General features: G+C 46.9%; 8 protein-coding genes across 8 annotated transcripts; 5 read left to right on the top strand and 3 right to left on the bottom strand.

Annotated features, from left to right (window-relative positions):
* Window positions 1–129: 129 nt before the first annotated feature.
* E1B28_012411 (uncharacterized protein) lies at window positions 130–956 on the bottom strand (the record flags this gene model as incomplete). Its single annotated transcript, XM_043157518.1, has 3 exons — window positions 130–624; window positions 691–814; window positions 865–956. The coding sequence occupies 3 exons, from the start codon at window positions 954–956 to the stop codon at window positions 130–132; spliced, it is 711 nt and encodes a 236-aa protein (XP_043004885.1).
* A 481-nt stretch (window positions 957–1437) lies between these two features.
* On the top strand, window positions 1438–2136 carry E1B28_012410 (uncharacterized protein; the record flags this gene model as incomplete). Its single annotated transcript, XM_043157517.1, has 5 exons — window positions 1438–1569; window positions 1633–1779; window positions 1840–1857; window positions 1915–1986; window positions 2041–2136. The coding sequence occupies 5 exons, from the start codon at window positions 1438–1440 to the stop codon at window positions 2134–2136; spliced, it is 465 nt and encodes a 154-aa protein (XP_043004884.1).
* Window positions 2137–2187: 51 nt separating this feature from the next.
* E1B28_012409 (uncharacterized protein) lies at window positions 2188–3710 on the bottom strand. Its single transcript, XM_043157516.1, has 5 exons — window positions 3381–3710; window positions 3146–3321; window positions 2808–3097; window positions 2457–2756; window positions 2188–2402 (listed from the first exon to the last, which is right to left on the bottom strand). Exons 1-4 carry the CDS (start codon window positions 3595–3597, stop codon window positions 2594–2596), a joined length of 846 nt encoding a protein of 281 aa, XP_043004883.1. The 5' UTR covers window positions 3598–3710; the 3' UTR covers window positions 2188–2402; window positions 2457–2593.
* Window positions 3711–3744: 34 nt separating this feature from the next.
* Window positions 3745–4966, top strand: E1B28_012408 (uncharacterized protein; the record flags this gene model as incomplete). Its single annotated transcript, XM_043157515.1, has 6 exons — window positions 3745–3823; window positions 3882–3911; window positions 3983–4028; window positions 4093–4680; window positions 4741–4815; window positions 4874–4966. The coding sequence occupies exons 4-6, from the start codon at window positions 4231–4233 to the stop codon at window positions 4964–4966; spliced, it is 618 nt and encodes a 205-aa protein (XP_043004882.1). The 5' UTR covers window positions 3745–3823; window positions 3882–3911; window positions 3983–4028; window positions 4093–4230.
* Window positions 4967–5536: 570 nt separating this feature from the next.
* On the top strand, window positions 5537–10214 carry E1B28_012407 (uncharacterized protein). Its single transcript, XM_043157514.1, has 23 exons — window positions 5537–5662; window positions 5710–5979; window positions 6037–6115; window positions 6185–6266; window positions 6315–6432; window positions 6485–6603; window positions 6654–7074; window positions 7125–7226; window positions 7279–7395; window positions 7447–7545; window positions 7600–7726; window positions 7778–7938; window positions 7989–8033; window positions 8082–8239; window positions 8293–8385; window positions 8440–8557; window positions 8611–8731; window positions 8781–8825; window positions 8879–8885; window positions 8934–9008; window positions 9067–9713; window positions 9767–9916; window positions 9972–10214. The coding sequence occupies exons 1-23, from the start codon at window positions 5609–5611 to the stop codon at window positions 10067–10069; spliced, it is 3306 nt and encodes a 1101-aa protein (XP_043004881.1). The 5' UTR covers window positions 5537–5608; the 3' UTR covers window positions 10070–10214.
* A 244-nt stretch (window positions 10215–10458) lies between these two features.
* On the top strand, window positions 10459–11656 carry E1B28_012406 (uncharacterized protein; the record flags this gene model as incomplete). Its single annotated transcript, XM_043157513.1, has 4 exons — window positions 10459–10733; window positions 10782–10826; window positions 10879–10977; window positions 11035–11656. The coding sequence occupies exon 4, from the start codon at window positions 11060–11062 to the stop codon at window positions 11654–11656; it is 597 nt and encodes a 198-aa protein (XP_043004880.1). The 5' UTR covers window positions 10459–10733; window positions 10782–10826; window positions 10879–10977; window positions 11035–11059.
* A 68-nt stretch (window positions 11657–11724) lies between these two features.
* E1B28_012405 (uncharacterized protein) lies at window positions 11725–12981 on the bottom strand. Its single transcript, XM_043157512.1, has 4 exons — window positions 12813–12981; window positions 12247–12760; window positions 11859–12194; window positions 11725–11808 (listed from the first exon to the last, which is right to left on the bottom strand). Exons 1-3 carry the CDS (start codon window positions 12923–12925, stop codon window positions 11970–11972), a joined length of 852 nt encoding a protein of 283 aa, XP_043004879.1. The 5' UTR covers window positions 12926–12981; the 3' UTR covers window positions 11725–11808; window positions 11859–11969.
* An 83-nt stretch (window positions 12982–13064) lies between these two features.
* Window positions 13065–14749, top strand: E1B28_012404 (uncharacterized protein; the record flags this gene model as incomplete). Its single annotated transcript, XM_043157511.1, has 6 exons — window positions 13065–13500; window positions 13553–13683; window positions 13737–13889; window positions 13940–14012; window positions 14070–14470; window positions 14522–14749. The coding sequence occupies 6 exons, from the start codon at window positions 13065–13067 to the stop codon at window positions 14747–14749; spliced, it is 1422 nt and encodes a 473-aa protein (XP_043004878.1).
* Window positions 14750–15195: the final 446 nt, after the last annotated feature.

Genomic DNA, 15195 nt, shown 5'->3' with positions numbered 1-15195 from the left:
GTTTAAGTAGTTTGGGTACAGAGGTTAGATGCGTATGGGAACGGACGAGATGGTGGGGAACAATGAAACAAGTGAACAGTGCGGACATTGCGCGAAAGGGCCTGCGGCGAGTGTCTATAACATACATGATCAAGCACAGCTTGGACGTTCAGCCTCACGTCGCCGTGATGACTGAGAATGGGAACTGCGATGTGGCGAAAAGGAACGTGAGCGATCCCTGTGTTTTCTTTCGCGGTCGAGATCCCTGCGGTACCGATCCTTTCTAGGTCGAGTGCCCTCTTGACCCGTGGCTTCTGTCCCATCGAGGCAGACTTTGCTCGTTACTGGTTCCTCTATCTCCTTCTCAGTCTTGGTCTCTTGTTCCTTTGCCTTCCGTCGCTTCCACATCAACTTCTTCAAACACTTGTCGCATAACACGACCTTTACCAGAGCGGATTTGTTCTCCCCGTGTTCTACATAGGCAAAAGGAAGCTCCAGCGTAGTCAGCGCTTTACTTTGCTTTTCATCGCGATCGAAGTTGCGCGAACTTGTGGATAATTCGTGGTCCTTGCATCGTGTGTTCCCACATGTGGTCTCTCCTGCTCCAGAAAGCACTTCTTCTTCCGTCCTCCATCGCAGGGCGAACTGAGCGAAAATGATTGCTGCGTCAATATGGAAATGAAGCCAACAATCCCAGTCAGATGAACGTACCTCGCCTGACTTGTAATGTTTCAGATCACAGACTGCGAATTCGCGATAAAGACTAGAATAGTATTTCGCGGCGAGTCTATCATCCCAACCTTGACCTTCAGCCTCTTCTTGTTCGCGAAGAAATCTGGATGAGGGTAAGTGTTTGATTCTCAATAAGAATGGCAGCCTACTTACTTATGCGATGCCTTTAGGATCTCGAATTCTGTAAGACCCGTTGGTGCTGGAAGCGGTTTTCGAGTTGGATATAGCGAGGTCGAAGCCGACATGGAAGTTTGTGTCACACGCCTCGCGGCACAAAAATTGCCGGCGCGTGCGTTTGGTTGCGTCATCGAAGCAAGTTTAGGCCGAGGACGGATCAGACACAACGTTACAGTAACCTTCTCTTCCGTGAAATGTGGTTTCAAGATCTGCCTCTTTTGTTCTTTTTTACGATGATCCTCCACAGATACTGGAGTTTTCAATAGGGCCCAGGAACTACCGTCCAAACCAATCCCTCATTTGGAATACAGTCGGAACTGGCCTGGTCGTGGACGATCCAAGTAACGGAATCCGAAGGCACTGTTGATAAATTCACTCGACGGCATTGATTCACCGAAACACGAGGCTATACCTCATTTCTTCGCAAGTGGATACTTTGCAGCTGCACGAACTCCACGCCACCTGTGGGGCGTGACAGGCATCATGGATGTAATTATATAAAGGCTCGTTCATCTCCCTTCTTGCATCCAATTTCTACCAACAACAGTCATGAAAACCTTTATCCTCTTTACCCTCAGCCTCGTCCTCTCCGTTCTCTCTCAGAGCATTCAGATCACGGAGCCCACAGATGGGACACCAATCACACCAGGCCAGTCCTTGAATGTCATGCTCGAGTTTCCGGTCAGTCTCACAAGAAAACACGGCGGTTGCGTATTCTACTAACTCAGCACATTCTCGCCACAGAACTCGCTCACCGGCATGACGCACGTCTCCGTCGTGGTATCTACACGCGATTGTACCCAGGAATGCTCGCAACAGGACGCTTCTGATTCTCTTGGAAAGCCGCTTTATGTGGGAGACTATGCCCCCCAGTTCCACGAAAACAACAAGGTCTGTATTGTGAATTTAATAGCACCTGGAATATTTGTATTGACTAGAAATTTCTTACAGCCACCGTATCAAAATTTCGTACGTATGGTCTCTCATGTTCTTTCCTGCGTGACCAACTCCAAGTTGTTTCATTAGACTGTAAAGATTCCTCAGGGTATAACCACAGCCAAAACGCAGCTTACCGTTGCTCACTTCATGCTTGTTGGTGTGAGTGGTCGGGATCGTATTGATGGTTAGTCTTCATACTGACACCGGTAACAGGCCTCCGCTTCACCCCTACTTGAGTACAAGAACGTTACTCTGGCAGTTAACTCTGCCCAAGTACGAAGGTCTTTGCTTGGGAGAATTCTTGTCTGACGTACTTGATGATCATGCCGAACGCCCTATACTAGTTTCTCGAACTCTCGAACTCTTCTCAATACTTGAATAATAATCATTATGTAGTTATAATATCAGATATGAAGAGATTGCAGTGAAATTAAGAGTCAACATGATGGAAGAAACGCCGTAGTCCGCGAGGCAGTGAGGAATGGAACCAACTACATGATTATACAATCCTTCTTGTCCTCGTTATCCTCGGCCTCCGCAATAGCCAGCTGAGCTTTTTCTTGCTCACTGAGAAGCTAGGGTGATATCAGTCCTGGAAACGGCATCGGAAGTGATCAAGTGCGGCTCACCCCTTTCTTTGCCCTCTCTTGCAGTGCTTTCTTCCGGCTCTCCTTCTCTGCTCTGGCTCGTCTGACGATTATCAAGAAAACAAAATACAATAGATATAGATACAGTGATTCAACGGCAATTATTGCAGGTAAAATAATTAGGCAGTGGCGAAGATAGGGGGTGGAATATAGGAAGTCCGAATGACAGGTTTCGATTTAATGGAAGTCGTGATGGTTGATTTCGGCGTGTCCAAGGTAGCATCACGGTTCGTACCGTCAGAAAGTGGTTGGAGCAAAAGTGAAGGGGCGACAGAAATGGGACTGGAACGTTATGAGTCGATACTGAGGTACGAATGGGCGAAATAGACATACCTATCTGCTTTTGAAAACGGGTTCTTGTGGGAGGATCCAGAGGTCGGTGTGGACGAATTTGCCGTGGTTGCGGCAGGTTGGCTTGAAGACGATGAGTTCATCGTCTTCTTGATCGCACCGACGGTGGCATTGCCAGCTGTGGAAGCCTTCTCGTTGATCTTTGCATTGAGGTTTAGAAGACGGCTATTCACAGTAGGTGCACCGGGCCTTGTCATCTGAGCACGAGACACCGGGGAACAAGTGTGGTCGCCAGGGAACCTGTGAGCTGGACAGAACTGCTTGCCACATTTCTAGAAGAGACAATCAGTATCGCACAGAATAACGTCGGATATCCCTACATCACAACGAATTGGTGCATAAAGGACCTTGCCGCACCTCGATCTCGCACAAGTAGGAGTTGCTTTCTTCACTTCCCTCCCGAGCATAACCGAGCATTCTTTAACAAAATGGTTTTCCATACGAATATTGGGGTCTTGTCCCGGTGGAATAGCTACGGGGGTATTGCAAAAAGGACCTGCAACAACATAATCAGGACTCGAGCACATTCAAGACTCTAATGTCTGTGCAACTTACAGCTAGGAGCTATTCTGTCGTGCTTGCTGGCATCGTAATTCGGACAAGAATGTGTTTCCACCTTGAAATGCTCTTGACAAAAAGATTGTTGACAATGCTGGCACTTGAACGGCAAGAAATCGACAAGGTTGCAGGAGGCATGAGAGCACTGCTTGCCGATGGCTAGAAGTTGTTGGTCTCTTTCGGGAACAGGCGTAGCTCGAGATGAGTCGGTCATGATGGATTCAAAAAATTAGAGAAAGAATGGGTGTCGGACTAGCTGAGGGGTTATTATAGGAATGATTACGCGTCCTCCGTAGGGACGCGTATGTGTTGGTTGATGAACAAGATGAGTACGGGCTGAGTCATCTTCTTGGACCTTCTCCCAACCTCCGCTTCCTCATCGCCTTACGAGCTCGCTCAGCACTGACTCAGCGGATAGTTCCATGCTCATTCTGACACTGGTGCAATTCTATCTTATAAAAGCGTGAAAATTTCCTTTAGATTGACCAAATATCGCAGATACGCCACGGTGAATCAACCGATAATGTTGTAAGTTTTATTTAGAGCAATCAACCCGGCCAGGTTCAATTGAAAAAACACGGATTGCTCCTTAAATGAAGAGATCCGTGTGGGCTGGATGGAAAGATGCTGGCCTGACAAATCATGGTGAAATCTCATTTGAAGTATTAAGCAGCAACTCTAAGCTGACCGGGAAATGATTCGGGGTCAGGAATGAATGTGAGAGGCCAGCCAGAAACATCCAGCGGAACCATTCGTTATTCACAGGACCAACTAGCAAGTAAGAGCGCTGGCGAAGTGGTTTTCCGACAACGGAACCACTTTCGATGTCGTTATCTCTTCCACATTGATGCGTGCAGACGCCACAGCTCAAGCTCTATATGACCGTCATCAATCTCCAAAGCCATTGATGTTGAAAAATCCTTTATTGAGAGAACAGCATTTCGGCATCGCAGAGGGTCACCCTTATGCTAGATACAAGGTTCCGGACCTGTCAATAGAAGAGTATTACGCCCAAAACATCTTCCCACATCCACGAAACCGGAACGAATGCTTTCCGGGTGGCGAAAGTAAAGAAGACCTGACCAAAAGAGCAGAGTGCGCCGTCAACGACATCCTTGTCCCTTATGTCGATCAAGCAACGCGCGAAGACTTTCGTGTGGCGATAATCAGTCATGGGTTGTTTATTCGTGTGATGGTGGATGTGTTAATCAAGCTGGACACCACGACTTCTGCGATCGTTCATGAATACAAGGGACTCCGTAATACTGGATGGACAAGGATGATTGTCAAAGTGGAGGTGAGCGTATTGAGCGTATTATTGCTTTTCTAGCAGTTTGGATGACTGATCCGCTGGAAGGTGCGAGAGGACGCGTCAACACAATTTCGCGTGAGGGTGACCGATAGCAACCGGCATGAGCACCTAGGTTCTCTAGTGAGTGACCACTCAATTGCCTTCTGTAGACGTAGGTAGGACTGAGGCACCTTACTAGACGCGCCAGCAGGGAGGTATAGGACGGATGGCATACGACGCAACACAGAAAGATATTCGGTCCTTTTTTGGAGGTAGAGATGGTGGGTCATGATTGAATGCGATTTTTCTGGGAATCCATGCTTGCGACTAGCGAATTATTACACGAACATAGGTAGATAGAGGTTAATACACATAGCGATTGACCTAGAGACGCCAAAATTAGACATTTGCATTCATGATAGTACGGAACTGGAAACGCACCAGTCGATCCAAAGTTACACTCTAGCTCGTCCCATAGGGCAAAAGCAATTTTTTCAACTTGTTCGACTGAGTTGACGTCGAGTATGCAGTCTGTGAAAGCCTATTCTTTCGTGCCGGAGGCTTATGAACATTGAGATGGCCATGGCCAGCTCTACCCTGTGAACGGAATCAGCGGAAAACCTTCCTTCAAGCCGTTTGACGACACGCACGCGTTTAAATTGCGTTCCAGATGCAAGAGACCTCCATCGCTTTTTTGCGCCAGAGTGTGATTTCATTTTATAACCTGCCTGGGCAATGGCAGTGGTTGAGAACGAACGATGTATCCATCCTTGAGGAAAGACCAAAGACTGCCTAAAAACTGAGGTGAAGAACATCCTCAGATGAGGGTCACTGAGGAGAATCGGGTCTTTGCCACGTGCTCCGGGCAAGAAAGTTATCGGTTGCTTCGACTACAGCTTGCTCTTTCCCTCCTTCGTTCTTACTGATACACCCAATGAGTGAGGACAAATCAAATGTACTCAATACACCTCAAGACGATGCAGAACGCGTAGGAACACCGTCTCTTAAATGTGGTTTGGCTAAAACGTTTCGTAGATTCGCCGAAAGAGACTAGCGAAACTTCAATCGACATCGACCCCATCTTCAGGCTCATCAACTCCTGCAGCTAGTTCTTCAACACCTCAACCAAGTGTTACTCCTTCTCCGAAACCCGTTATCATTGCACGAGTCCCGAAACAGCCTGAACCAATAGTCACACCTCCATCACAAGTCCCAACTGCAGCTCGCAAGAAGGCGCCACCAAAGTTTGACTCTGAAATCTGGGAACACGAAACTATAACATCTGTGTTCAAAGCAACTTTAGACGTTTGTTCTGTTTCCGGTGTCGCCAATTTGATCACTTTCTCACAATTTAGAGAACAGAAAAGCGTTGGTGAACAGAGTGGTTATGATACCGTGTGGCTGAAGGAGCTCGGTGAGGAAATCTTAGCTGAGGAACCAGGTACGATTTCAGTTCAGTCTGAGTTTGGGCACCGCGAGGATTTGAGCTAAATTTTCCCCCGTAATCCAGGTCGTCCGTTACCGCGTTTGAGTGGAGATATAATCGACCGGCTACTTATAGCAAGATTAGAGATCGATCCACAGAATATGAGGTGAGTATCCTCGTGAAAATTAACAATCAGTGTACTCAGTCGAGTTAGTGATGACTTGGAATTCTTACCAGTATTGGCATCCCTACCTCCTCAGCAGACAATTTTCGAATATCTCGTTGGATGTTGGAAGCGAATCAACTCTACTAGATCTGCTCTGATCAAACGGGTGAGCTAAAACGTCTGCGACAGAAGTCCTGCATCTAAGCCTGCATTTCCAGGGTTATTCACCGGTCGATACGCAACAAGCCCTTGAGAAGTTGGACAGAATGCGCACTTTGATTATAAGTTATGCCGGATTGACAATACAAATGCCAGACATGTTCCCGCAGCCTTCTGGGTAGGTATTTGAATTATTTCTGGTTTTCCTCTAGTTAATCGAAGCTTCAGTCGCGAAGTAGGCTCTATAGAGCTTGTTGCACCATTACTTTCTCTCTCCGCGCTCTCTGCCCCGCTACTCTCTGCATCATCAACCTCCCCGAATACACTCGGTCCATCGGACATTGAACAATTTTTGCAAGAATTGGCTGTTCGCTTTGAGCCTGACAACGAGATAGACGGGATCCTTGGCCCGGTAGTACACGATCTACTTTTCCACCCGTCGTTATTCCGGCCTGAAGGATTGGCCGGCGGTGACTCTAGTTGGCGGGGTGTGGTTGGCGGTTTAGAGGCTTTGGTGTCTGTGAAGGCCATTGCGACAATGATCACAAGGATGCCAGAATGGATTCCTCCCGGAGCTACGGCTGCCAACATAGAGTTAACATCCTTGATGGGTCCACTTTGCCGTCTCGGCGTCTTCTCTAGGGAATGGGTTAGTTTCCCCCCCATCAATGGATCGTAGGGTTGACTTAAATTTGATAGCCTAAAATTTCTACGACTTACTTCTCGGATGCTGAAAAGCGAACGAGGGAAGATGTGGAGTCTTCATATGCAAGCCTTCGGGGAACGTTGAAGAGTCTTCAGGTTTGTTTTTGTCTGTATCTACCGGGGCATCTCTCGAATATCGTTCCGACAGAATTCTCTGTTTCAAATCTTCAACACTCTAGTCAGGGCGTCTGCAGACTCCAGAGAGGCTGTCCTTCAATATTTTTCTCGAATTATTGCGCTCAATAACAAGAGAGCAGGAATGCAGGTGCGTAGACAGACTGTTTGGCTGCTAGTCTCCGAAACTGAACCTCTACAGGTCGATCCTGCGACTGTATCTAGTGATAGTTACGTGATCAACATACAGACTGTGTTGTACCGCTTGGCAGAACCCTTCATGGACGCCAATTTCAGCAAGGCAAGTTCCGCACTTTATTCATTTCCGTTACATCCTAAAAAAAGGGTAAACTAGGTCGATCGCATTGATCCTCTATACTTTGCACACTCCCCACGTCTCGATGTCCGCGAGGAAACAAGAATTAAGGCAACAAGCGAAGAGGCGACTCGTTGGGCTGAGGAAAATCGTCTTACGGCGGGAGGTAGGTGGTTAGCGGCATTCAGCTCGACCCTTGCTTGACGGCTTATGTTAGCACCTCCTCCAAACTTCATATCGGACGTTTTTTACCTTGCGGTTGCTATGAGTCATTACGGGTATCAGAAGACAATCTCGAGCTTCATGGACCTCGGGAAGCATCTGGATGATATTCAACGACATTTAGATTTTTTGCAAGGAGATGGGTCGTGGACGACTGTAAGCGGATGCCTATACTTCATCATCCAACCGCTCATGATCCGGTAAAGGGCCCTTTGCGTGCACGTACGGAAGCAGCTATCAACGCCGTGAAGGTGGATCTTATGTTCTTTGTTGAGGTTGCCTTCTAATGTTTCGTGCAGCTGGAACAAAACAAGATTAGAGCCGCTCAACTGGCATATGAAGCTCAGCTACTCGATCCCGAATTGGTCTACAGGTCCATAAGCTTCACGAATTTCCTGTCGACGTGGCTCATCAGACAGGTCGACCTCAAGAAAACCCATCCAAACCCTCCCGCTCAGTGACTACCCATTTCTTGATTTTTTTTGAGTGAATCCTTACTCTCGGTTCTAGACTCCCTTTACCCCAAGAAGTTCCAATGTCATTTCGAGTTCTTCCAGAATTCATATTGGAGGATATTGTAGAATATCTTCATTTTGCTACTCAGTGGGTTAAACTTTTTGTCACAGTTACAGTCATCTAGATCTAACATATACACAGAACTTCTCCGGACAAGTTCGAGCTTTCTGGGAAGAATGAAGTCTTGACGTTCGTGCTCACATTCTTAACCTCGACTTGGTACATCAAGAACCCATTCTTGAAGTCAAAAATCAACGATGTTAGTCCTTTCGAGATACCGCTATGCGTTTCTCGCAATTAATCATCTTCCAGATTTTGTTCATGTGTCTATGGGGTTATGGACGCGAGCGCAACGGTATCCTTGGAGGCCTATTACATAGCCATCCTCTGGCCCTTAAGCACTTGATGCCTGCTTTGACCAATTTTTATATCGGTAAGCATTAAAAATTGACTATAAATGGCCTTGCACTAATCCACTGTAGAGGTTGAGCAGACCGGCGCCAGTTCACAGTTTTATGATAAATTTAGTGAGTAACGAGTCTTTCAGTCAAAACAAATGGCTCACGAATGCATAATCTAGACGCACGGTAAGACTTTGTGGTACTCATATAGGCAACCGCTTTAATAATTGAAAGGCGGAACATCGCTTTTGTACTGAAGAACATCTGGAACAATCCAACACATCGAGAAGCACTCAACTCTGAGGCCAAGTCCGCGTTTGCTACGACCGATTTCCTTGACCTGAACTGATGGTGTTGCTGTTCACAGGAATGTCGACAAATTCGTCCGATTCATAAACCTGATGATCAATGATGTGACATATCTCATGGACGAGTCGATCAGTGAACTCACTCAAATCCACGACATTCAGGTTGAGATGGACAATAAAGAAGTATGGCTATCGAAAACTCAAGAATATCGGCGGGAGCGAGAGGGAACCTTAAGACAGCTGGAGAGACACGCATCGAGTTACACCACGTTGGGCAGGTCGACCGTCGAACTTCTCAAATTATTCACTGCGGAGACGAAAGCACCATTCATGATGCCCGAGATTGTCGATAAACTGGCAGCAATGTTGGATTACAACTTGGTCGCACTCGCAGGGCCGAAGTATCAGAACCTGAAAGTCAGGGAACCGGAGAAGTTGCGGTTCGACCCAAAAGCTTTACTGAGCGACCTGATTCAGATTTATCTGAATTTGAGCGACCAGCCGGAATTCGCCAGGGCAGTTGCAGGAGATGGAAGGAGTTATAGTAGAGAAATTTTCGAGAATGCGGAAAAAATTGCGTTGAGAGCGGGATTGAAGACGGCCACAGAACTGGAGAAATTGAGGGTGTTTGTGCAGTTGGTCGAGGAGGCTAAAGAATTATTAGAGACAGAGGAAGACTTGGGGGAAATTCCTGACGAGTTTTTAGGTGCGTACTTCTTGGATGATACACTCGTCTTGATATGATTTGACGCCTGTCAGATCCTCTCATGGCTACGGTGATGAGAGACCCGGTAATCTTACCGTCGTCTCGCGCTATTGTTGATCGTTCCACGATCAAGTCCCATCTTTTGTCGGACACGAAAGATCCATTCAATCGTGCGCCGCTGAGTATTGAGCAAGTAATCCCAGGTTCGTATACTGCTCCCAGCATGATTCAGCTTCCCTTCATCCTTGATGTTACTAGACACCGCGCTCAAGGAGAAGATCGAAGCATTTATCGCTCAACGAAAAGAAGAAAGAAAGAACAGTGCCTCCAGCAGCGCGGACGTTGAGATGCAATGAATTTATGTAAGTTGTGGTTCCTAGATGTACTTGCTCTATTGTGTAGTTTTATACGTGCATACGTTATGAAGATGCCTAAAACGAATCAATCATGAAGCAGTGGTATGTCCTGGTATTAAGGGAATTTAGATTAGCTAGTGGGACGTGTTTATGACCTCGAGTAGTTACCGGAACTCAACTCCAAACTTGGTTCGCTAGGGATATGCATCATCACCCGTAGATGCAAAATGATTCAGATGCAAGTTACTGATTATTGATGCGCGCGTCCATCTCGCCGCTATTCCTTCAGCGCTAGATCTTGAGGTGCGGATCCACTGTAAGGTGTTCTTTGGGGCCGCCTCACCCTAGCTCCCGGCAACCACATTGCCCTTTATATCTTCCTTTGATCCCTTTACCTTTCACTCTTTCGTCCATTGTGAGCACATATCTCATACGTTGGTCCATACGCACCTTCCTCTTCTACTCAGCATTCTTGAAAGTTCGGCATAACCTCGTTCGACCTGTTTCGACTGCTATGCATCTCTCTCATTTAATCATCCTCCAGGTCTTGTTCATGTCTCTATCGAGTAAAGGACGCGAGCACAACGTATCCTTGGAGGCCTATTACATAGCCATCCTCTGACCCTCAAGCACTTGATGCCTGCTTTGACCAATTTCTATACCGGTAGGCATTGAAATCGACTATAAATGGCTTTGGACTAATCCACCGTAGAGATTGAACAGACCGGTCCCAGTTCACAGTTTTACGACAAATTTAGTGAGTAACGAGTCCTTGAGTTGAACAGAAGGCTCACAAATGGACTATGCAGACGCACAGTAGGCAACCACTCTAAAAATCTGAAAAGGCAGAACATTGTTTTTGCACGGAAGAACATCTGGAATCAGGAAGCACTCAACTTCGAGCCCAAGTCCGCATTTGCTATGACCAATCATTCAACCTCAACTGACAGTGTTTCTGTCCACAGGAGTGTCGTCCGATTCAAACGCCTGATGATCAATGATGTGACATATCTCATGGACGAGTCGATCAGTGAACTCACTCGAATCCACGACACTCAAGTTGAGATGGACAATAAAGAAGTATGGTTATCGAAAACTCAAGAATATCGGCGGGAGCGAGAGGGAACCTTAAGACAGCTGGAGAGACACGCGTCCAGTTACACGACGTTAGGCAGGTCGACCGTCGAACTTCTCAAATTATTCACTGCGGAGACGAAAGCACCATTCATGATGCCCGAGATTGTCGATAAACTGGCAGCAATGTTGGATTACAACTTGGTCGCATTCGTAGGGCCGAAGTATCAGAACCTGAAAGTCAGGGAACCGGAGAAGTTGCGGTTCGACCCAAGAGGTTTCTTGAGCGACCTGATTCATATTTATCTGAATTTGAGCGACCAGCCGGAATTCGCCAGGGCAGTTGCAGGAGATGGAAAGAGTTATAGTAGAGAAATTTTCGAGAATGCGGAGAAAATTGCGTTGAGAGCGGGATTGAAGACGGCCACAGAACTGGAGAAATTGAGGGTGTTTGTGCAGTTGGTTGAGGAGGCTAAAGAATTATTAGAGGCTACGGACCTTCTCCATCGTTAAAAAGGCAGTAGATTGCCCCTGGAAATTTAGAACAGTCGATTATAGGCGATTATGGGACCTGTTTATGACCTCGATCTTATTGTAACAGAATCACATACAATTGCTTTCATTCAGCTGAAGCTTCAAGGACGATTACACAGGCAGACGTGGCTCTAACATGATTCAGTGTACATCGGGAAAGTCTAGGAAAAGTTAAAGTTACCTGGCCTCTAGAGAATTCGACCTTATCTACACTTGTCTACCGAATCGCAACGTGATCGACTCTGAAAAGACGCGAAATGGGGATGGAACAGAAAACCTCCTTTGATTAGCATTAGGCGACATCTGTCTTCTTTGCCTTCTTCTTTGCCTTCGCTGCCTTTCTACCAGCCGCCCTTTGTTCCTTCGCGACCTTCATATCCTTAGGAGCAGTAGTCCGCACTTGCTTTATATGTGTGGGGATAATCTGCTGCGGTTGCAAAGGTACGAGCCAAGGAGCAGTAATAACAGGTATTTTCTCAGAGTCTTTGAGAAGTACCGCGAGATTTGGCGTTTCATCCTGGATTATACTGAGTCTCAAAGACAAGAAAAAAGAAAAAGAGAAAACACACATCGAACGCCAAAACAGCTACCCTCCTCAGCCCAAGTAACTCTGCTAGAGTGTGTTCTGCACCGGATGGAAGTGGGGAAAGTAGTATCGGTTTTTCTTTTTCTTGGTGCGAAGGTAAGGAGGAGTTGAAAGCTGCAACGATATGAGGAATATGGTCAATTAAGATGGGTGGATTGACGTCTGCTCGACAAACGAGTACCACTCGAATCGACGCCAGAGTGCTCGAGGAAAGACTATCGTCCTGAAGGGTTATCGAATCAGAAGCAGATGTTATCTTGACGAGGTTTTTCCGTCGTCCAAGTTGACCTTCCAAACGCTTCGTTACAGCGTTGATACCCACTGTCAAGTGCGATAGAATCGGTGGTGTTTCGATATTGCCTCCACTTTCATCACATTTGCCTCTCTTTCGTTTACGTTGGATGATACCTTTCAAACGCTGATATTCCGCTATGCCATCAAGAAGAGTGGACGTTTGCGCTAGAATGAGATTTTGTAGGTTGACTGGTACGGATGGCCTAAGAAAGGACGTTTGACGAGGATGGACTTGAACGAACGGAGAGTATATACCAATAAACCCGGAAAGGATTGTCAAGAACGGGCTTAAAAACAACCTTTTTCTGTGATTCTGCTGGCTTTGCGCGATTGGATTGGTGTGAGTGGACTTTGGCAGTTGCAGACATAGTTTTGCGATGGCTGCCTCGAACGCGAACCTCCGTCGACTTATGCTTAGATAATGAGAAACCGTGTCTAAGACTCTTCAGTCCACCACCATCGTCTACCAGCTTCAACGCTTCTGACACGCTCAAGAAACAACTTTTAATGGAAGACGACCTCATTGTCGTCGATGATGTTGAAGAAATGCCACCACCCTCAGAACCACAGGCAGGCTCTTCCCAACAAACCGAGTACTCCCAAAATGCACCATCGGGCTCGCGAACATCATCTCGCCTCAGGACAAGTACCCAACCTCCGAGGGCCCCTAGTGAAAATATAGATCGAGCCACGCGCTTTGCTTCTTTCAATAAGACGAAAACCCAGCCCAAATTGAAGCTTAAACTCAGCGAGAAAGCTGCCTCTCAAGCACCAGGAATGTCGTTCCTGGGACAGTATGACAGAGAACTGGATTCAGACGATGAAGACTTGGTGTTCGAGGAACAGTTCATTCTGCGTATGCCTCCAGGGGAGGATTGTGATAAGTTGAGAAAGATGGTAGCTGCGAGAGAACTTTCCAACGACGTTTGGTTCAAATTCAAAGGTAAGCACCCACCGTCATTTGAGCGGCTCATCAGTCTTCAATATTTGGCAAGACTCTCGTCGGGCGGTGTTTCATATCGGGAATAATACCTATACTGCCAAGCTGGTCGACCTACCTTGTATAATCGAATCTCAGAAGACTTTGGACAATAAGCAAATGTTCAAAGTCGCTGACATATGTCAGGTCGAATTATTGTTATACGATTCCATGAACTGGAACGCTTATTCCCCTGCCAGATGCTTGTTGTTGATAACCGTATCGAAAATGATGATGCGGTGGCACATTCTTCTCGAGGCTTCAACATAGAAGAGTTTATATGGCCGCATGGAATAACACCTCCTCTTCACCATGTACGCAAACGGAGGTTTCGGAAAAGAATCAACAAACGGGTATACTTCTTCCCGCTGACTACGTTACTTCATCTCTGAGTACCCGTTAGACTATAGAGAGTGTCGAGCAAGAGGTCGAACGTTTACTGGAGGCTGATAACATGGCCACGGAGATCAAATACGGTATGTCTACTTGCCGTCAAGCGAAAGGTAGAGATCCAATGTCGTTGACCCACGTAGAGGTTCTCGATAATGTGAATCCGGACATGTCGGATTCGGAATTCATTGAGCGGGAAGAACCTGTTGACGCGCCAACACCCGCTATTTCAGATATGGGAGACGCTGGCACTCCCGGTGACTTGAACGGTCATGATGAAGAAGGCGAAAATGGGGATGAGGACCCCGAAGGTGACATTGATGAAGAACTGGCCGCGGAGCTAGATCTGGCTCTTAATGACGAGGAAGAAGAAGGGGACGAAGAAGAAGAGGAGGAGGAAGACAGCGATGAAGAGGACGATGACGACGACGACGACGAAGATGCACAATCGAGGAAGCTGCTGAACGAAGAAATTCGGGATTTGGAGGCAGCTGTGGCCAAGAAAAATAGCGAGATATCAAGTTCGGCGAATCCTCTAATTAGGGTGTGTATGCGCACTCATCATAGACTATGCCTGGAATTCACGATCCTTCAGAAACGGTTCGAGGATGCTCTGAAGAAACTGACGGCTGATTTGGAGATGAAACTGGCCCAACGTGACGAACTTAAAGAACAGCAGCGCAGGATAAAGGAAGGAATACCTCTCGATCATGATCCCGACTCGGATTCGGACACTGGGGGTGGTACTGGCGATACTCAGAACGCGAGGACGATCGAGGCTGATGACCTTTTTGGAGACCAGGATTCGATGGAAATGGACTAAATAATACTGACACCTCAAAGACATGCAGAGCCTCCTTGTGAATTCTGACCCACATCCTCGTATGCGCTGGCACAAGAGATAGACGAGGCGTCGGGATTCCGAACATAGTTCGGAATTGCGCTGACAAGTAGGGCGGTACCACGTACGATATTCTCCTTGGTTGCTAGTTCATGTTTTAGGCAACGGTTTCCCTCTGATGTAGCTCCGAGGTACCCGTACTCTTGCCTGAGTATAAAATAACAAGTTTGGGTGCACTTAATGTCAACCTGCACTCACACTAGTGTTCTGTATTATCAGCTTCTATTCCTTATTCCGTTACTTCTTTTAACCTGGAGTCAGTCACTATTCACACAAGGCGTCGTCACCAACGTCTTGATTTATTCAAATTGTGAGAACCTGCTTGTCTTGATCTGCAGTGATTTCTAACTCAGGTTCTCTCCGCGTCC

The sequence above is a fragment of the Marasmius oreades genome, chromosome 8 (genome assembly GCF_018924745.1).
Source record: "Marasmius oreades isolate 03SP1 chromosome 8, whole genome shotgun sequence".
Classification (NCBI taxonomy): domain Eukaryota; kingdom Fungi; phylum Basidiomycota; class Agaricomycetes; order Agaricales; family Marasmiaceae; genus Marasmius; species Marasmius oreades.
Note: the sequence above shows the minus strand (reverse complement) of the source record. Positions and strands in the feature narration are given on the sequence as shown.